Source organism: Panthera uncia, chromosome B4 (assembly GCF_023721935.1).
Source record: "Panthera uncia isolate 11264 chromosome B4, Puncia_PCG_1.0, whole genome shotgun sequence".
NCBI classification, from domain to species: domain Eukaryota; kingdom Metazoa; phylum Chordata; class Mammalia; order Carnivora; family Felidae; genus Panthera; species Panthera uncia.
In genome coordinates this window covers 27,828,810-27,851,855 of record NC_064809.1, presented here as the reverse complement: position 1 = coordinate 27,851,855, position 23,046 = coordinate 27,828,810, and the positions used below count along the sequence as shown (strand labels likewise).

Genomic DNA, 23,046 nt, shown 5'->3' with positions numbered 1-23,046 from the left:
ACAAATGATTTTTGATACCTATGATCATCACATTGAGAAATGACCACAACATTAAGTCTAATTACCATGTGTCATCACGCAAATTTGTAACTTTTTTCTTTTGGTAAGAACTTTTAGATTTACTTCCTTAGCAACTTCCAAATTTATAATACATCACTGACTATAGTTCCCATGTTGTATCTTATATCCCTATGACTTACTTACTTTATAACTGCAAGTCTGTACCCTCTTGATCTCTTTTACCAATTATGACACCCCCCATTGTTCTCCCCTCTAGAAACCACCAAACTTTTCTTATATCTGTGAGTTTTGTTTGTTCATTTTGTTTTTTAGATTCCAGATGTAAGTGAAATCATATGGTGTTTGTCTTTCTTGGTCTGACTTATTTCACTTAGCATAATACTCTGACGGTTCATCCATGTTGTCACAAATGACAAGATGTCATTCTTTTTTTTTTTTATAGTTGGGTAGTATTTTATTGCATATAGATACACCACATCATCTTTATCCATTCATCTATCAATGGACATTTAGATTGTTTCAGTATCTTTACTATTGTAAATAATGCTGCAATGAACCTATGGGTGCATACATCTTTTCAAATTAGTGTTTTCCTTTTTTTCAGATAAATATCCAGAAGTGGAATTACTGGATTTTATGGTAGTTCTATTTTTAAGTTTCTGAGGAACCTCCATACTGTTTTCCATAGTGGCTGCACCAAATTACATTCTCACCAACAATGACTCCCTTTTCTTCACATCCTTCACAAACATTTTTTGTCTTTTTGATAACAGTTATTTTTACAGGTATATAAAGTGATATTTTATTGTGGTTTTGATTTGCATTTCCATGATGTTTAGTACTGTTGAGCATCTTTTCATGTGCCTATTGGCCCATCTTGAGATCCTCTGCCCATTTTTAATTGGACTGCTTTTTTGTTATTGCTACTGAGTTGTAGGAGTTCTTCATATACTTTGGATATTAACCCCTTATTGAATATATAATTTACAAGTACCTTATCCCATTCAGCAGGTTCCTTTTTTATTTTGTTGATGGTTTCCTTCACTGTGTAGAGACTTTTTAGTTTGATATAATCCCACTTGTTCATTTTTGCTTTTGTTGTCACAAAAGTATGTTTCTAGAATCATATCCAAATAGATATTATTGAGACTAACGTCAAGGAGCTTACCACCTAGGTTTCCTTCTAGGAGTTTTATGGTTTCTAATCTTACATCAAGTCTTCAATCCATTTTGAGTTAATTTTTGTGTCATTTTAAGATAGTGGTCCAGTTTCATTATTTTGTGTGTGGCTGTCAAGTTTTCCCCACAACATTCATTGAAGAGACTATCCTTTCCTCACCGTATAATATTGCCTCTTTTCTTGTAAATTAATTGACCATCTATCTGTGAGTTTATTTCTGGGCTGTCTCTTCTGTCTCACTGATCTATGAGTATGTTTTTCATACCCATACCATACTGTTTTGATCCCTGAAGCTTTGTAGTATAGTTTCAAATCAGGCAGTATGATGCCTCTAGCTTTGTTTTTTTTTTTTTTTTTTTTTTTTTTCAGGCTATCTGGGATCTTTTGTGGTTTCATAAACATTTTAGGATGGTTTGTTCTATTTCTATGAAAAATTCATTAGAACTTTGATAGTGATTGCACTGAATCTGTATATTGCTTGGGCCTATAGATATTTTAATGATAATAATTCTTCCAATTCATGAGCACAAAATAGCTTCCCATTTATTGTTGTCTTCTTCAATTTCTTTTATTATTAATGTCTTTTAGTTTTCAGCGTGCAAGTCTTTCGCCTCCTTGGTTAAAGTTATTCCTAGGTATTTTTTTTTTTTTGGATGCAATTGCAAAGGGGACTATTTTCTTAATTTCTCTAATAGTTCATTGTTAGTATATAAAAATGCAACAGATTTTTGTATGTTTATTTTGTACCCTGCAACGTTACTGAATTTATTAGTTCTAAAAGTTTTTTGGTTGAATCTTTAGGGTTTTCTATATATAAAATCATGTAGTCTGCAAATAGTGACAGTTACACTTTTTCCTTTCCATTTGGATGCCTTTTATTTCTTTTTCCTGCCTAATTGCTCTGGCTAAGACTTTCAATACTATGTTGAATACAGTGGTGAAAGTGGGCATCCTTGGCTTAATCCTGATCTTAAGGGAAAAGATTTTAGCTTTTTATCACTGAGTGTGATGTTAGCTGTGGGCTCATCATATATAGCCTTCATCATGTTGAAGTATACTCTGTCTACATCCACTTTTTTTGAGTTTTTATTATAAATAGGCACTGAATTTTTTCAATTCTTTTTCTGCATTATTGAGATGATCAATTGACTTTTTAGTCTTCATTTTGTTAATGTGGTATATCACAGTGGTTTGTGAATGTTGAACTATCCTCACAGTCCTGAAATAAAGCCCAGTATTTAATGAATTATTGAATTTGGTTTGCTAATATTTTGTTGAGGATTTCTGTATCTATGTTCATCAGGGATATTGGCCTATAATTTTCCTTTTTGGTTGTGTCATCAGGTGTTGGTATCAGGGTAATGCTGGCTTTGTAAAATAAATTTGGAAGCATTCCCCTCTTCCATTTTTTGGAATAATTTGAGAAAGATATTAACTCTTTTTGAATGTTTGGTAGAATTCACCAGTGAAACCATCTGGTCCTGAACTTTTGTTTATTGGGGTTTTTTTTGATTACTAACTGAATCTCCTTGCTAATATTTGGTCTATTTAGGTTTTCTATTTTTTTTTTTTTTTTATGATTCAGTCTTAGAAGATTATATGCTTTCCATTTCTCCTAGGTTGTCCAGTTTGTTGTATTTAATTGTTCATGGTATTCTCTTATGATCCTTTGTTGTTCTTTGTGTTAGTTGTAACTTCTTTCTTTTCTGATTTTATTTATTTGAGCCCTCTTTTTTTTCTTGGTGAGTCTAGCTAATGGCTTGTTGATTTTGTTAATCTTTTTAAGGAACTAGCTCTTAGTTTCAATGATCTTTTCTACTGTCTTTTGGTCTCTATTTCATTTAGTTCTTCTCTCATCTTCATTTTTTTATTCTGAGACTGTATTTTTTTAGTTGAAGCATGTTCATAATTGTTTGCTGAAACATTTTGATCAAGCCTGCACTCCATGATGATCTGTGTCAATTATGGAATTGTAATTTAACATCTTTGTCACCTCAGTATTGGTGTATGTTTACTGTTTTTTCTACTTAAGTTGAAGTTTTTCTGGTTCTGGGTATGACAAATGATTTTTGAATCAAACTTGGACATGTAAGTTATTATATAAGGAGCCAAAGATATGCAATATTATTTAAATCTTCTGTTTTAGCAGGTTTCCTGTGAGAAAGAAGGCACTGTCCCATTACTGTGAGGTGTTGGGGTTTTTGTGTATTGGCTTCTCCAGCACCAGGATGATCTATGAGGGATGTATAAGAGGGTACATAAACAAAAAGAAAACCCTGGGAACTCACTGCAGTATTGTTCCTTGGGTCCTTTGGTCCCTAGCATGTCTGTCTTCTTCTATCTACCTTTCAGAATCTTATGTTTTATATGTAATGTTGAGATTTTGGCTGTACTTAATAGAAGGAATAGAAAAAAAGTATTATCTACTCCATCTTTCTATAAGAAGTTGCTATAGTTTTTTTTAATTGATAAAGGATTATGTGATTATGTTTTATTTCTTCCTGGATGCCTTATATAGGGCCACAAAAACTTAATCTATATTCATATTTTATATAAGAAATGTTTCTTAAGAAAGAAAAGGGTCACACAGATGGAATTTCCAAGTATCTCATATTTTAAAAGCATACAAAGAATATAAAGTATACAGAGAACAGAAAGAATGTCACATAATCAAGGATGAACATATGAGTTTAGACAATGTAAGACCCAAATAGTGTCAAGAAGATAAAAAATGTGAAAAAAAATTGAAGCTCTCAAAATGCTAAGGAAATCAAGAAGGGGAAGAACTGTTTTGTTGAAGTTGATGGTATAATTAATGAAGATTAAAAATAAAAAAAGGACAGCATCTTAACTCATCCACTCATGTGTAGGAGATTTATTTAAGGATATAATATGGATTAAGTATTAGTAGTAAAAGACAGAGATCAATGAGATACAGTTCTTGCTCTCAATCATTATTTTAGTGAAACAGAGTGATCAATCACAATACAATGTGTAAAATCTATGAACAATTTTTGGAAAGCTAATTTTACTATGTCTATGGAGTTCAGGCAATAGAAGGAAAGGAAGAGAAGACAGAAAAGGACAGAAGGAAGAGAAGGTGACAGAAAAGGAAGGTGACAGAAAAGGAAGAGAAGGAAATGCCAGGCAGATAAAACAGGATATACAAAGATTCAAAGGAATGAATGAATGTGGACAAAGGGAGTGGTGCAAAATCAAGTTTAGAAAGACAATACGTAGCTGTCATGCAAAAGCATTTAGGCTCAAATCCCAGGGGTAGCCAAGAACTACAAGAATTAGTTGTGATTTTCTCTTCCAGAAAATATAAGTTCATGAAGCAAAACAGAATCAAAACTCATGATAGATAAGTCATTATACACTTGGTCTCCTGGCTCATATAAAATATTTTTAGAAAATATAAAAGCATTTGAAAATAAATCACTGACCTGGTTATGATCTTTGAGGGAACATGGAAGATTAGGAGAGATGAACAAATGTCATTGAATTTGCACCTTCCACCTCTGATTTCCTTTTGTAAACTATAGATCAGAGATATTTGATTTCTAGCCTACAAATGTTTCCTAGAATAGATTATAAAGGCTGTGTGTGTGTGTGTGTGTGTGTGTGTGTGTGTGTTTAAAAAAAATGATCATGAACATCCAGAATGGGTTCACTGAAAAAAAGTCATATAAACTGGCCTCATATCCATTTTTGACAGTATTACTAGGAGACATGATATCATATGATATTTATTTTTGACACCATTGACAGATTAAAAATAACCAAATAAATTTATTCAAAAAGTGGTGATTTATAGAATGGTGACAATAGAAGAAAGTTAGTGCCATGCCACAACGTCTGTTCTTGGCCCTACTCAAACACATTTCTGAATGACAGGAGGGGCATGGACATGACAAATGACAGAATCAGAATAAAAAACAGATACAGGGACTGGTTCCAACAAGATTAAGAGTCATAAATGTCTGATAATTAGATCCCCTCCAAACATAACCATCAAATGGAGGAAACCACAGAATCACCTTAAGCTCCTCTTTCCTTCTCAATCCTGATCTAGTCCATCAGTAAGTCCTATAGACTCAAAATATAACCAGAATTTGATACATTCTCACAATCTTTACTTCTACCTTCCTAATTTAAACTGCCAATTTAGATTATGGTGATAACCTCCTTACTGGTCTTCCTTCTCCTACCCTTGCCTTCTATAGTTTATCCTCAATACAGCAGCCAAAGTCATACTTCTAAAATAAAAATAAAATTATACCACTACTCTATTCAACTTCTTCTAATGCCTTCACATTTCAATAAAAATAAAAGTATTCCTAATAGCTTACAAGACCTTTAAATGTTCTGGCATTCCATTAATCTGCTGGCTTCATTTCTACTAATCTCTCCCTCCTTCATTTTGCTCATGAGCCTCCTGGCTCTTTCTTACAGGCCAGGTTAAATGTCACAATAATGTCTTGAGAAACAGAATGAATTGCTGAATCATTATATTGTACACTTCAAAGTAATATAACATTGTATGTTAATTATACTTGAATAAAAAAAGAAGAAAACAACAAAAAATAAAGTTTATAAATTAGTAGGGAAAAAAAATCAAAGAGATGGCTTGTGGCTATCATTTGCTCACTGATATGAAGTGATGAAAAGGGTATTTTACCATTGTGTTATTCTTTCCAAAATCCCACACCCTCAGTATAATCATGAGAAAAATATTAGACAAACCTAAATTGAGAAACATGCTACAAACACCTGACCACTACTCCTTAAGGTCATGAGAAACAGTAAAAGGCTGGTCTCCTGAGACTGAAGAGACATAACTAAATACTATGCAGTTAGGCAGGAGTGGATCCTGAACAAGAGGATGTTAATGGAAAAACTAGTGAAATTCAAAAAAATCTTAGCTTAAAAAAAAGTGGAGTCTTCTAACCCATGAATTTATACCTCCATTTATTGAAATATTTGCTAATGCCTCTAATAAGAATTTATAATTTTTTATATGTGGTTTTAACACAACTATTCTCATTTTATAGTTCTTACTGATGATCTATTTGTATTCCTTTTTTATACACAGTTATATCATCTGTAAATAATAAGTTTTGTGTTTTTGCCTTTCTAATCCTTATCTTTATTAATTTATTTTCTGATCTAATTGCACTGGGTAGCAATTCTCATATAAGGCTGATGGAAAATGTGGTGGAAAGTGTGGAAAGAGTGGTGATAGTGGAAATCATTACCTTGTTCTTGACTGCAAAACAAGTTTTCAACATTTTGCCATTTAGTAGAATGTCTGTGATAGATTTTATAGAAATATACTTTATTAGAATAAGGAAGTACCCTCTTTTCCTAGTTTACTAGCTTTTATGATATCCGTTCGTACGTACTAAATTCATACGTACTAACTTTGTTCTCTGTCTGTTGAGAAGAATATTTGATTGTTCTCATTAAGTCTGTTCACTGTGGTATTTTTTTATTTATTTATTTATTTATTTATTTATTTATTTTTTAATATATGAAATTTACTGTCAAATTGGTTTCCATACAACACCCTCACTGTGGTATTTTTGAACTGCATCTCACACATTTACATACATATGTATTGTATAACTAATATTTTGCTTAATTATTGTGCCTGTATACAACTGAGTGAGTCTGTAATTCTACCTTCTTATAATTCGTTTTGGTATCAAGATTATGGTAGCCTCATTTAAAGAGTTGGGGAATCTTCCCATTTACCCTAGGCTTTGGAAGAGTGGTCTAAAACTGGAATTACTATCCCCTTGAATGTTTAGAAAAACTTACCAGTGATGCCACCTGGGCTAGAGTTTTCTTTGCAGGAGAGAAAAAAAACATATAAATTTTATAATATATACATATATGATATATACATAATATATATCATATATCCAAATACACACACATACACACATATATAAATGATCACACAGAAAATTTTAATCTTTTTTTCCTTTTGGTGTATGGTTCTATGAATTTTAACACATGTACAGATTCATGTAACCACTACCAAAATCAGGATACAGAACTGTTCCATCATCCCCCCAAATTCTCTAGTACTATCCCTTTAGAGTCGCACTCTCCATGCTCTAGCCCCTAGCACCACTGACTTGTTACCCAACATACAGTTGGTCTTTTTGAAAATGTCAAATAGATGGAATCATTTTTCAAGTCTGTAACCTTTTGAGACTGGCTTCTTTCACTCAGCATAATGACTCAGAGATTCTTCCAAATTGTTGCTTATATTAATAGTTTGTTCCTTTTTTATTGCTAAGTAGTAGACCATTATTATACGGATGTACAATAGTTTCCTTATCCTTTCACCTGCTGAAGGACAAGGGGTTGTTTCCCGTTTTTGGCAGTTTTGAACAGAGCTTCTTTAGGCACCAGTGTACAAGTTTTTGTGTAAACCTGTCTTGATTTCCCTAGGAAAAAACACCCAGGAGTGGGACCGTTGGGTCATACAGTTAATTTTATAATAAAGTGCCAAACTGTGTCCCAGAGTGACATACCACTTACAATGAGCAATGTACGACAAGTTTTGGTTGTTCCAGATCTTCACTCCCTCTTTGTGGGAATACTTTTGACCATTATTTCAATTTCTTCAGAGGTTTTATAACACAGTTTTCCAATTGTTCCCCAGCCAGTTTTGGTTAGAATTTCTAGTATCTTGCCCATATTTTCAAATTTATTGGCATGCAGTTGTTTGCAATACTCCCTTTTACCTTGTCAATGTCTGTAGTATCTTAGTTATGTCCTGTTTTTCATTCTTGATTTCGGTTATTTGTATATTCTCTTTTTTTTCTTGTCAATTTTGTCAAAGGTTTGTTAATAGTTTTCAAAGAACAGAGTTTTGCCTATGCTGACCTTTTGCATGGTAGGTTTGTTTTCAATTTTATATTACTTTCTTGTTTTTACATTTGAAAATCTTTTAGCTGTTCTTTTTTCTAAATTCTTAAAAATAGATGCCCAACCCATTAACTTTTAGCCAGAACCTTTTCTAAAGTATTTACTTAAGGTTCTAAGTTTTCTTCTAAAAATTTTTTATGAATATTCCATATAGTTGAAAAATATTTTGCAATTACTAAGTACATTGTTTATACACCTTATGTATATTTTCATATCTTACTCACTGGTTTTGTGTAATTATTCTATCAATGACCAACTGAGGTGTTAAATCGTCCACAATGACTAGATTTGTGTTTTTCTTCTTGTACATCGTCTATTTCCCTTTCTATATGTTTGAGGGCTTATTATTCGGTACACACACATTTAAAATAATATTTTATTAGGGAATTTAATCTTTATTATTATTTTTTATTTTCAAATTAGTTAACATACAGTGTAGTCTTGGATTCAGGAGTAGAACCAGTGATTCATCTCTTACACATGACACCCAGTGCTCATCCCGAAGAGTGCCCTCCCTAATGCTGTTCACCCATTTAATCCACTCCACCACCCCCCAATCCCCATCAACCCTCAGTATGTTCTCTGTATTTAAGAGTCTTTTATGGTTTTCCTCTCCCTGTTTTTATCTTATTTTTTCTTCCCTTTCCCTATGTTCATCTGTTAAGTGATTTCGCTTAATCTTTCATTATTATAAAGTGATCCTATTATCTATAATAATGCTTTCAAGCGTTAAAAGTTGATGTCATCTGAAATTTAGTCACATCCACTTTTTAAAGCATTTTCATAGGAAATACTATGCGTCTATCTATTTTTTCCATATATTTGTAATCTCTGTTTTTACATCTCAGATCTATCAAGGATTTGTTTCCTCATGTCTAAAATACATTCTTTAAAATTTGCCTTAATAAGGGTCTACTGATAACAAATTTTCTGTTTTCAAACTTGTCTGAAATCATTACCTTATTTCACCTCCTTTCATAAAAGAAATCTTTGCTAAGTATAGAATTCAGTATTCGCAGGCATATTTTACTGCCCAGCTTCCATTGTGGTTACTAGGAATTCAGCTGTCAGCCTAACTGCCACTTTCTTAAACACGATCTGACTTTTTCAAATTTACTTTTAAGAGTGTTCTTTTGTCTTACATGTTCTGCAATTTCACCATAATGTGAATAGGGGGTAGACTTATTTATACTTCTTGAGATTTACTGGTCTTCTTGAGTCTATAGTCTTGTGACTTTCACCAATTCTGAAAAAGTCTCAGCGATTATCTCTTCAAATATTGCTGCTTCTCATTTCATTCTCTCTTCTCCTAGAATTAAGATATATATTGGACCTTCTCATTCTATTCTTCATGTTTCTTATCCTGTTTGTGTGTGTGTGTGTGTTTTTTTCTATATTTATTTCTGAGTTGTATTTAGTATAATTTCCCCATTTTCCAATTCTTTAATTCTTTCTTCAATTCTGTTTACTTTTTGTTAAAATCCATGCTTTGAATCAGAATTTATATTATTCTAATTTTTTTCATTTTTAGTTCCATTTGGTTCTTCTTAAAATCTATTGGTTATATTTTATTCTATCAGAGCAGGCAATTTCAAATTTGTCTATTTTTTTCTTGAAAAATGACAATCATTTTATAATCTCTTTCAGATAACTCACTACTAATTACAGTCTTTATGGGTGAGTTTCTGCTTCCTTTTGTTTCTGATAATTATCACTCATGTTGCTGTCTTCTTGGTAACTTACTTGGAAGATTTCTATAGTGCTAGTTTAAAGGTATGTTCTTCCAACAGATCTGAATTTGCTTCTTCTTGGCACCTAGAAGTATCAGCATAGATACTTTAAAGTATCTACTTTAAATTCAGTTATGGCTTGAGATTTATTAGGCTATACAGTAATGTGAATTTAAGCTGTAAATCACTGTTTTTTGTGGTGGTGGTGGGTTACTCCTTGTGTGTGGTGTACTCCTTGGGTGTGGTGAGCTGGGTTACTCCTTGTCAGAGACAATCCTGCATTCCCCCGACCCCTGGCCAAGGCAGTTTTGCTTGCTAACTCCTGAGGAAGGAGGGTTTACTCTGAGCTCACCATAGTGCATCATAACGTCAAGATGTAATTCATACTGGGGGAGGATCTGCTATAATTCATACTGGGGGAGGATCTGCTATTAAACGTGGGTATTAAACTCTTAGGTGGTCCTAGGCTTTGTTTCTTCTCAGAGCCTGAAAACCACATCTTACATTACCCTGGTTAGGCAAATGTCCTTGAGGCCAAGGAGTCTTCTATGCAGTGCTCTGCTTACCTCTATGGGTTCTTGTTTTCACATAGATTTTGATCTGTTAATGTCTCACTATCCAGTTAGCTCTTTTAAAGCTTTCAAGAAGATTTACGTATTCATTTTAAATCTAGCACCATTAGTTATTTTCAGTGAGAGAGTTAGTTCAAATAAGTTATCCCAACACATTTTCAGACACAAAACCTCTTCATTGATTTTTCATCTTTCTTTCCTCCCCTCTATTTCATTCTTCTATCTCCCTCTTTTCCAGAAAAATCATTGTTTTTTGTTTCTTGTTTCCATATTAACACTTTGGATCAACTATACCAATGGATCAATTCTGGCCCCAGACACAAAACATGTAAGAAATCCTTGCTCCCAGAAGTTCTGAGCTCAGTATTATAGTTTAACAAGAAGTAACAGCTTTGCTATTAATGAGCTGTGATAATAAGTCAGCAATTTAATTTCTCCGGGTTTTACTTTCCAGAAGTCTAGGAGATGTCAGTCCTTCTGTTACCTTCCACACAGAACAAGCCAAATCTTATATACCTTCTACATTCCTATTAAATCTCTCCCTTTCATTCGCATTCCAAGGGCCATTTCCTTAGTTATAAAGTCTCATCTTTCCTCCATTGTCATAGCCTCCTTACTGAAGGTGCTACTGGTCTCTAGACTCTCTCCCTCCAAAATTCTTTTCCATATTGCTATCAGACTTATTTCTAAACTGTGTATCAATGATGTTCTCATAGCTAGCTTCTAGGGTAAAGTTCAAATTCCTTGACTTAGCACACATCACCCTTCACAGTCTTTGTTTATGCCTCTGACCTCACTTTCTGCAAACACTACTTGTTCAAACCTTTATGGATCCATGTATATTGTTTCTTCTGTTTTGAAACACCTTCTTTTCCTTCTCCTTTACCAAATCAACCTCTACTTGTCCTTTATAACTCAAGACCAGCACTGCTTCACTCAGAAATTCTTCTAAGACTTAACTTCCTCTCTCTGATTTGAACATTCCTGATTAATGTTTCCACAGAACTTTAAATTTATACCTACATCAAACTGTAATGAATTTGTGACTTATTTATCCTTCTCACTCATTAAACTATAAGCAATACAGAGACAGTCTTATTCAAGTTTGCAATCCCATTCTTGCAGAATCTGCTTAATGCTATAAAATGAGGGGGCTGGTTACATGATTTCAAAAGTTCCTGGGGCCCCTGGGTGGCTCAGTTGATTAAGCCTCTGATTCTTGGTTTTGGCTCAGGTCATGATCTCACAGTTTCATGAGTTCAAGCCCTGCATCAGGCTCTGGAGCCCTGCATCAGGCTCTGTGCTGACAGTTCAGAGCCTGCTTCAGATTCTTTCCCTCCCTCTCCATGCCCTTCCCCCACTCATGCTAATTCTGTCTCTCTCAAAAATAAGTAAACTTCAAAAAAAATTTCTTTGCCAGCTATAAATATATCCTGTTGTAGAAATCTTAACTACTGGTCCTCTGTGCTACTATTAGATCCATATTTTATCTAAGCTTCCACCAGAGTATCCAGACTCTTTGACCTGCAAATCTGATTCATTTCTCCAGAATACCTAGCCTGGGTTTTAATATCTTATTTAGATGACCTCCCCAAATGTGAACTCTTGCCAGGGAGGCTTCTCCTCTGACTGACCTTGAATATGATCAGTTGCATGCTCTTTGCCTTTGCCAATGCCCCTATTCCTGATCTCCAACCCCTCTAATTCACAATATGTGCCATTTCCACATTCTTCTGTTTTTATACAACTGTTGTTTAAATCCTGGCAAGACAGGGTAAATAATTTAATTAGGTTATTAGGAAAAGTAAGAGAGGAGGAATTTTAGATCTGAAAGAAAAGACTATATAGTCCACTTTCTTCATTTGACAGATGAGGAAGAATGTTAAATATTCAATGTAAGTTAAGCAGAGAGACTCTCTCTCTTAGAGTGACTGTCACTAATCCTTCCACTCACCCGTGCTTTAGTTAGTAAAAGTAAAAATTTTACTTAAGTAAAAATTTACAGCAAATGAAAGAATCACAGTACTTACAGGATTCTGATACATATAGGGAAATGGAAGAAGGGGGAAAGAACACGGAGAAGGAGGGAGAGTGAGAAGCTTTCAAACACTAAAAATACTCCCGTGATTTATCTGTTTTGTGGATTTTTGTTGAGTTATGTTATAATTTTACTGTACCAAAATACAATCTGTAGGTTTCTAAGTAGATTCTTCATTTGAAGTGACCATATGAAATTAAAGGTAGGTTCAATTATATCCACAGTATATGGAAAGCTGGATTCTGGTTTAAAAAAAAACTACTAGACCTCAATATATTATTTATATTGTACAAATAATCAGAATAGCTTTATTATTCTGTTTCATGATCTACTTTCTGGTAAGTAAGAGGATACCTTATATTGAATTTAATAGACAAATTCAGAGACCATTTCAAACTTTTCATCAAAGTTGTCTTTTCAGTTAAGATATATTTTTTAAAGACTCAAGAGGCCAGAATATTACACAAAACATTAAACCCACCGTCATCGTCCCAGCAGCTCTTAGCATCACCTTCTCTCTCGCTGCTCCCTGGTAACACTGTCTGGTCTGTGGGCTGGTCATCTCCCGGCAGGCCACCCTCACAGTCTGCTGCGTCTGTGATACTTTCTTCTTCCACAATATGGAGTTTGTCTTCATCATCCGAATCTGAATTTGTTTCTACCACAGTGTTATAATTTGTAACTGTAATACAAACAAGAAACAAATAATCAAAACCAACTAGCATAAAAATCAGTTTTCATACCTCAGTAAAAAGAAATTTTAAAAAGGACTTCGTTTAAGTGTTCTATAAATAGTAACTCATTTATTCTTACAACCTTCTAGCAACACTATGAAACAGTATCTACCTGCTGTCTACTACTTATAACCCTGAAACCAAAAATAGAAACCAAGACCTAGGAAGGTAGGTACCTTGTCCAAGATCATATAGCCAGGAAGAAGTAGGGCCAGGATTTGAACTCTAGCAGTACAGTTCTATATACTGGGCTCTAACACTACATCAAGTATTCTCTCCTGCCATAATGAGTTTATCCTATGTGATACGCCTTATGTACAATTCGGGTCTCAAATCTTTAAGGCATTAAAATTAAGAAAAGAGTTCATCTTTTCTAATAAGTCAATAGTCCATCACCAAATTTACCATAAGAAAGACATGTTTAAGCTGTCAATTGGGCCTATGCATTTCATATTAATCCCACACTGAATTCAGAAAGAATCTACCAAATCAATTTAGCCAAATTCTGCATAAGGCATGATTCAAGTAATGTTTGTACGTAAGTCTGTAATTTTAGAAAAAAATAACTAGCATTCAAAAGTTTTCAAATGGCCACCCTTTCCATATCTTTAATGAATGTCAGTAAAATTTAACACCAACATTATGAAGATAAGTAAGTATTTGGAATGACCACAGCTCATAGAACCATAAGTAACAGTTGAGAATAAAATTCTCTAAAACAAATAATATAGTATAGTCAATATTTTTCCTTCAGAGTCCTTGTAATAATCACTCTACTGGGATAAATTATTTAGTACCACATTGGGTATGGTCACTGGAATGCCTCTTTTCAATTGTTTGCAAGGTGATTCTTATTTGCTAAGCAAAGACTGGAAGGGAGAAAAAGAAATCTTTGCTTTGTTTAGATAACTAAGCAATAATTACTTTCAGTTATTCTTTCAATTTCTTCCTTAAAATTTCCAACCATTCTTGAAAGAAGTTAATAACCTGAATGTATAAATGATATGCATATATACCCCCTTCTCATATAAATACACACACACACATCTGACAACAAGAAGAAAGAAATACAATCAAGTGGATACATATGTCAAGGTGAGAAGGAATAAGAAAAAATCTCCAAAACTGCTTTTATAAATCTCAGGAAGACACCTCTGCTCCAAAGAGTACTAGAGTTACCCTTTCCCCCACATTAGAAATTCTTCAGTATCTTGTCAGAAGAAATATATCAAGTTTTGTTGTGTTATTAATACTTTAGTGTGAACACATTTTTCCAACTTTTTCCCAAGAGCAAGCCACTTTCTAATCTCATTATAAATGTAATACATGTTCAGTTCACAAGAATTCAGATAACATAAACATGTAAAACTAGTAAAAGCTCCCTCCCCCAAATTTTCCTTCCTTGACTCACTGTAAAGATAACAGTAACAGCAAATTTTATTAATTTATCTATGCATGAAATAGGCATGATACACAATCACTTTATATACTTTATCCTATTTAATTGAAATGCTGACCTTACCTTATATACATATATATTTAATGTAAATTCTCTATATAAGTGTGTTATGCATCTTTAAATACACACATATGGAATCACATTATACTGTTCCCTACCTCGTTTATTGTCACTTAACATATCTTGGAAATTCTTCTATTTAAGTATATGTGAGGCTTTCTCATTTTCCTCTTGTTCTCATTTCATTGTACAGACAGAATTTAACCAATCACCTATACTGATAAAGTTTATGTTTCCAAGTGATGATTAAGCATTAGTGACAATGTCATAATAAACTTTCTTGTAAATATATCTTTACATTGGCCATTCCTTAAATTCATTTGTCAGATATATTAGTAGAGATGGAAGTGCTGAGTCAAAGGGAAAACGTATTAAATAGATACGGAAACATGGGGAATTCCTTGTACTCCAGCCACACAATGAGGAAAGTCAATTGTGCAACTGTATGTGGGGATAAAGGGAATGATTCTTAAAGGCTGTTCCAAAGCTGTCACTATGCTTGGACATGGATAGTTGAAATGCTATTTTGTGAAGAGAAGGTTTAGTGATTCGTCAGTGTCTTTGGTTGGCCACGGGTGTTATTCTTGCTTTAATACTGTAGTACAGTTCTATCATTACAATTTTGTTAGCTGTGGATTGTCCAACCATACATTTACATTTAGAGGATTTAGGGCTTGAAAATTACCCTATAATTAGTCTTTAAGATATATATGCATTTTTGTTCAAATATTTGCTTGCATGCCTTATAGTTTCACTAAGTTCCTTTTACTCTGAGCCACACTAAGTTCTTCTTACTTGGGTTTCTTCACCCTGTTTTATTCTGCCTGGGTTGGCTGTAGCCCTAAGTACTCTTCAAGAACACCTGTCACTTTCTAGGACTCTAGCAAAACTCCTTCTTGCCCCCCCCCCCCCGGTATGAGCTGCCATTTGGTATGGAAGATTGTAAGTCAAATACCCCAAACCACAAAGACTGCATGTAGTTTATACTTATCTTGGGAATTTTCCCAAAGCATGTTTTGAATATGTGGCATAGAACTTGAAAAAAAAAACACTACATTTTATTGGCTAAGATGGAAAAAAGACCAATAACTATTTTCCAAGGCTTCTTACTATCTTCTGCTTCACAGTCACTTAGCTGAGAGAAAAAGCAGTGAAAATGGTTTATACTGATTGGTGTAACTTAGAAAATAGGCAAGCTTCCCTTTGTTTCTGGATCCATCCTTTTGTTGATCTACAGAATTAATTTTAAAAATAGAGCCTCAGCACAAAAAGCATAAAGAATAATGCAGGCCCTGATAAATCCTAGTAGCCAATGAAAATGTTCGTTACCTCAACTGTCTGTCCATCAATCTCCATTCCTCTATACTTTTAAATCTTTGGCTAAAAAATATAATAAAATATAGTTTATCTAAAGTTTGGAATATTCTTTTTTCAAAAATTAAAAAAAATGTTTTTATTTATTTATTTTTGAGAGACAGAGAGACAGAGCATGAGTGGGAGAGGGGCAGAGAGAGAAAGGGAGTCACAGAATCTAAAGCAGGCTCCAGGCTCCGAGCTGTCAGCACAGAGCCTGACACACAGGGCTTGAACTCACAAACCACGAGATTATGACCTGAGCCCAAGTTGGACATTTAACAAACTGAGCCACTCAGGCGCCCCTAAAGTGTGGCGGCATATTCTTAACAAACAGGTGATTATCACCTTTTAGTTCTGAGTTTTAATTAAAATAATAACATTTCAAGAAAACAAAGATAAAGGGATTGGAAAAGGTAAACAGTTTTTAAAATCTTTCAATATAATTAACAATATACAATATGAATTTAAATTTCTATAGAAAAATGGTAATACTTGGGGGTGCTCCTGGGTGGCTCAGTAGGTTAACCATCTGACTAAGCTCAGGTCATGATCTCAGTCTGTGAGTCTGTGGCCCTCCTCAGGCTCTGTGCTGACAGCTCAAAGCCTGGAGCCTGTTTCAGATTCTCTCTCTCTCTCTCTCTCTCTCTCACTCTCTGACTTTCCCCTGCTCACACTCTCTCTCTCTCAAAAATAAAAATTAAAAAAAATTAAAATGGTAATATTTTCTATGCATTCCTGTTGTGACTAGAATGTGGTTAAGGACACAGTGACTTCTTGGTGGTAGTTCTTGTTGGTGTTACTTGCTAACATTTAATGCAGATATAACAGTATCCACTGCATAAGGTGGTTGTGAGGGTCTAATGATTTAAAAATGTATTGTGCTTAGATCAGTGTCTGGCACACAATAAAGACTATAGAAGTATCTGCTATCGTCGTCGTCATCATCATCATCATCATCATCTTCATGCTCAATCTTTACAATTCCTAAGAAGTTGGTATTGTTACATCTCTCCCTTTTATAGACCAAAACAACAACAACAACAACAACAACAACAGCAACAACAACAACAACAACATCCCAGAGTAGCACAACCTGTTTGAGGTTATTTAGCTATTAAGTTATAGAGCTGGACTCAAATCCTGGTATGCCTGATTCCACAGCTCAGACACTTTAACTACTATGTACAAAGCCTCCTGACAGAAAATTGTTGCACAAATGATAAATATTCTTAAATTTGTAGTTTTGTGTCTAGCCTATTCTGGGGCCCTGGCATTCTATACTTAGCAAAATGCCACTAAAACATTTTCAAATGAATAAGAAATTTTAACCATTAGAATCTCTTTGCAATATAACAGACAGTACACCATAGGGTAGTATCATCATTATAGTCAACAAACCTTTAAAGACTTTCACATAACATACTATTGTTAGCACTTGCCTGCATATAGTACCATATCAACTGCACTAATTAAACTCCCATGTAAACATGTTTCTTAAGTAATGTACAATTATAATAAAGAATTAAATAAATTAGATGAATACAGTTCCAAAAAAGAGCAATACAATCTCAACTTCAGTCATTAAGGTAAGAGCTTGATCATCTAAATGCTTTAGAAATAAGAACCCTGCCAAGCACTGTTTACTGTAGCTCCGAACAGCAGGTTGGGCCTCACAGGGGAAGACACTGAGGGAGGGATGAAGGGAAAGAGAAAAGAGGAGGGGACATACTTAACCTGCAGGTCTTTGATTCTGGTCAGGTGATAATCGTGGCATGTGTTGATGAAAGCCACAGGCTAAGGCCATATTTCAACATATTTTCAGGCATAAAAATGCTTTTTTTCCCCCCTGGAGAGAAAGTTCTGTTTATACTATGCCATTAATACAGGCTTAGCTATGTCTCATTCTGATCAAACACATACTCATCTGCATGGTAGAAAAGAAAGATAAAATCTCTCTTAGGAAAAAGACATGACAAATATTTTAAAAATAACAGACTGCTGTACTTCTAACATTGTTCCATATATGTCAGACTAACGTAGTGCCATAATTTAGGAACAACTAGAAAAAGGAAGATCCAACAAGGTGGAGAAGTAGGTGGACCTGAAGCTCCCTCGTCCTTGCAACACAGCAGTGTTGATGCCAAAGGACTTTGAATTCCAAGAGTAGGGGCTGCAGAGTGAAACAGAGGTCTCCAGGGACCCATGAAGATAACCTGGCAGGCCACAGGTGCAGGATTGCGAACTAGGAGAGATAAAATGCGCTGCGTAGGCATGGACTGGAGGGATCCCCTTCTGAGGAAAGACAGAGGGAAATGAAAGAGATGCTGGGGAAGTGTAGGACTTTATCGAGACAAGAGAAAAACCAGGGCGCAGGACGGACAAAGATCCAATCTCTAACTGCGGGGCTACCTCGGGACGGAGGTCAACTGCCCTGTTCGTGCACCTGGGGAGGAGGGGAGCCAGCCCCGTGATCAGTAACTAGTTCAGAGGCACAGTCCGCAGTGGGAGAAAGCGATCCCCTCCCTGGAGTACTAGAGGAAGAAGGTATATAACCGTCTAAAGGGCAAAGACTGCCTGTGCCCGCCAGCCAGAGGCCATATATCGGTGGCGCGGAGCAGCACTTCCCTGGAACCGGGGTGCTCGAGCGGGACCCTTTAAAACATCGGGGTTTAAATCCCAGCGCAGTGCCAGGGAGGTGCGGGAGTCGGTGGAGCAGTACAAACCACCTTGTTTGCCCCTGTGGCACTGTGAGGACAGTCTGAACAGAGAGGTTTGGGACACCCTGTCCATGGAGAAGAGACTGGGGTGTTGCCATTTTTCTCCCCATCACCATCAAGGTGGGCTTCAGGGAACAGCGGGCCCACAGTGGAGGCGGGACCCACCTACACCAATCCACGCCCCTCTGGGCCTGGTAACTGCTATTTACAAGAGCGAGATTGACGCTAACCAACCATACAGCCCCTCTTCCAGACCAGTGCTGCCACCGGTTCCCAGGCACCCAGCGGTTTTGCATTTCCAGATTTAATTCTTGGACAATTATTATATATGCATATTTTTTTCTCTTCCTTTTCCGTTCTTATTTCTTCCCTCCTCGAGTCTGGTTATTCTGGTTCTTGGTTTGTTTAAGCAGACATATTTAATCTGTTCTCTTTATACTTTTTCTCTATCTCCTTCTTTATTTTCCTCTTTCTGTTTTAAGCCATAGTTTCTCTGCCACGTCAATTTTCTTTTCTTTTCTTTTTCCACATCCCTGTCATTTCTCTCTTTGTAGGGGATAAGGCCTTTTCCATCAACACTGCCCCCACCCTGTTGTTTTGCTGCTGCTGGTGGCTTTTGTTTTTGTTTCTTGTCTTTGTTGTTTTTTGTTTTTGTCTTCATTTTTATTTGTTTGTTTATTTAACAGTTTTCCAGGGCTACTTCAATGAACAAATCAAAGCACACCTGGTGGAGGGTCTAAAGCATCACTATTTAGGGAGATAAAAGCAAAGAGACTCATAACAACAGACAGCAAATAACACACTCCAAAAAGCACCTCCTGAAGGGCCAGGCCCTGGACAGTTATGACCCACCTTTAATATAGTAGTGTTCACAGGTGCAGGACACGTAACAAGCTTTTAAAGCACATAAGGGACAGAAAACTAGCAAAAATGAAAAAAAAAAACAAAAACAACCAGATTTCTCCTCAAAATAAATTCCAGGAAGAAATGAAAGCTAAAGAATTGATCAAAACAGATATAAACAATATAACTGAACAAGAATTTAGAATAATAGTCGTAAGATTAATCACTGGGCTTGAAAAAAGCATAGAAGACCGCAGGGAATCTATTGCTACAGAGATCAAGGAACTAAAAAATTGTCATGATGAATTAAAAAATGCTGTAAATGAGATGCAAAAACTAGAGGCGGTGACAGTGAAGACTGAAGAGGCGGGGGGAGAATAAGTGAACTAGAAGATAAAATTATGGAAAAAGAGGAAGCCGAGAAAAAGAGAGTAAAAAAATTTTAAACCATGAGGGGAGAATTAGAGAGCTGAGTGATTCAATGAAACGTAATAACATCTGTATCACAGGAGTTCCAGAAGAAGAAGAAGAAGAAAGGGGCCACAGGTGTGCTTGAAAAAATCATAGCTGAGAACTTCCCCTATCTGGGGAAGGAAACAGACACTGAAATCCAGGAGGCACAGAGAACACCCTTCAAACACAACAGGAATTGATCTTCTGCATGACATATCAGAAGATATGTCTGGCATATCTGGCAAGATACAAAGCTAAGAGAGAATTCTGAAAGCAGCTAGGGACAAATGGGCCTTAACCTACAAGGGTACACATATAAGGGTAGTAGCAGACCTATATATTGAAACTTGGCAGGCCAGAAGGGAGTGGCAGGAAATATTAAATGTGCTGAATAGGAAAAATATGCAGCCAAGAATCCTTTATCCAGCAAGCTTGTCATTCAAAATAGAAGAAGAGATAAAGGTTTTCCCATACAAACAAAAACTGAAGGAGTTCATCACCACTAAACCAGCCCTACAAGAGATCATAAGGGAGACTCTGTGAGTGGAATGGTGTAAAGACCACAAAGGACAAGAGACATCACTACAAGCATGAAACCTACAGCTAACACAATGACTCTAAATTCATACCTTTCAATAATAATACTGAATGTAAATGGTCTAAATGCTCCAATCAAAAGACACAGGTTATCAGAATGGATTAAAAAAACCAAGACCCATCTATTTGCTGTCTACAAGAGACCCATTGTAGACCTGAGGACACCTTCAGATTCAAAGTGAGGGGATGGAGAACCATCTATCATGCTACTGGAAGTCAAAAGAAAGATGGAGTAGTCATACTTATACCAGACAAACTTGCTTTTAAACTAAAGGTTGTAACAAGAGATGAAGAAGGGCATTATATCATAATTATGGGGTCTATCCATCAAGAAAGGCTAACAATTATAAGTGTTTATGCACCCAATTCGAAGGCACCCAAATATATAAAACAATTAATCACAGACATAAGCAATCTTATTGGTAAGAATGTGGTAACTTCAGGGGACTTTAATACTCCACCTACAACAATGGACAAATCATCTAGGCAAAAAATCAACAAAGAAACAATGGCCCTGAATGATACACTGCACCAGATGGACTTAACAGATATATTCAGAACTTTTCATCCTAAAGCAGCAGAATACACATTCTTCTCAAGTGCACAAGGAACATTCTCCAAGACAGACCATATACTGGGTCATAAAACAGCTCTCAATAAATATAAAAGAATTGAGATCATACCATGCACATTTTCAGATCACAATGCTATGAAACTTGAAATCAACCATAGGAAAATGGTTGGAAAGCCTCCAAATGCATAGAGGTTAAAGAACATTCTACAAAAGAATGAATGGGTCAACCAGGAAATTAAAGAATAAATTTAAAAATATATGGAAACAAATGAGAATGAAAATATAACAATCCAAACTCTTTGGGATGCAGCAAAGGCAGTCTTAAGAGGAAAATACATTGCAGTCCAGGCCTATTTCAAGAAACAAGAAAAATCCCAAATACAAAATCTAACAGCACACCTAAAGGAACTAGAAGCAGAATAGCAAAGAAATCCCAAGGACAGAAGAAGGGAAATAATAAAGATCAGAGCAAAAATAAACAATATAGAATTCCCCCCCAAAAAAACAGTAGAACAGATCAATGAAACTAAGAGCTGGTTTTTTGGAAAAAAATATAAAGAAATAAACAAAATTGATAAACCCCTACCAGACTTCTCAAAAAGAAAAGAGGACCCAAATAGATAAAATCATGAATGAAAATGGGACTTATCACAACCAATCCCTCAGAAATACAAACAATTATTACAGAAAACTATGAAAAATTATATGCCAACAAACTGGACAATCTGGAAGAAATGGACAAACTCCTAAACACCTACACACTACCAAAACTCAAGTGTGAAGAAACAGAAAATTTGAACATACCCATAACTAGTGAAGAAATTGAATCAGTTATCAAAAATCTCCTAACAAATAAGAGTCCTGGGCCAGATGGCTTCCCACGGGAATTCTCCCAGACATTTAAAACAGAGTTAATACCTATCCTTCGTAAGCTGTTTCAAAAAATAGAAAGGGAAGGAAAACTTCTAGACTCATTTTATGAAGCCAGCATTACCTTGATTCTCAAACCAGACAGAGACCCCACAAAAAAAAGGAGAATTATACGCCAATATCCCTGATGAACACGGAGGCAAAGATTCTCAACAAGATACTAGCAAATCAGATTCAACAGCATATAAAAAGAATTATTCACCATGATCAAGTGGGATTCATTCCTGGGCTGCAAGGCTGGTTCAATATTCACAAATAAATCAATGTAACACATCACATTAATAAAAAAAAGGATAGGAACCATATGATCCTGTCAATAGATGCAGAAAAAGCATCTGACAAAATACAGCATCCTTTCTTTATAAAAATCCTCAAGAAAGTCGGGATAGAGGAACATACCTAAACATCATAAAAGCCATTTATGAAAAGTCCACAGCTAATATCATCCTCAATGGGGAAATACTGAGAGCCTTCCCCCAAGATCAGGAACACAACAGGGATGTCCACTCTCACCACTGTTGTTCAACATAGTGTTGGAAGTCCTAGCATCAGCAATCAGACAACAAAATGAAATAAAAGGCATTAAAATTGGCAAAGAAGTCAAACTTTCACTTTTCACAGACAACATGATACTTTACATGGAAAACCCAAAAGACTCCACCAAAAGGCTGCTAGAACTGATACATAAATTCAGCAAAGTCTCAGGGTACAAAATCAATGAACGGAAATCAGTTGCATTTCGATACACCAATAATGAAACAACAGATAGAGAAATCAAGAAATTTATTCCATTCATGATTGAACCAAGAACCATAAAATACCTAGGAATAAACCTAA

At 35.3% G+C, this 23,046-nt stretch overlaps 1 protein-coding gene and 1 long non-coding RNA gene across 4 annotated transcripts in view; both read right to left on the bottom strand.

Annotated features, from left to right (window-relative positions):
* ZEB1 (zinc finger E-box binding homeobox 1) overlaps nucleotides 1–23,046 on the bottom strand; it is a 200,938-nt gene that overhangs the window by 51,850 nt on the left and 126,042 nt on the right. For 2 of the 3 annotated variants that reach the window (XM_049624773.1, XM_049624774.1), the window contains exon 2: nucleotides 12,968–13,168. In XM_049624773.1, coding sequence (XP_049480730.1) covers nucleotides 12,968–13,168 — 201 coding nt within the window. Of the gene's footprint in view, nucleotides 1–12,967; nucleotides 13,169–23,046 lie in introns of those variants that run through there. The other variant, XR_007456541.1, reaches the window with a different exon arrangement.
* On the bottom strand, nucleotides 1,538–7,005 carry LOC125918673 (uncharacterized). The gene is made up of 2 exons (XR_007456551.1): nucleotides 6,769–7,005; nucleotides 1,538–6,672 (listed from the first exon to the last, which is right to left on the bottom strand). It is a non-coding gene; the product is annotated as an uncharacterized LOC125918673 (long non-coding RNA).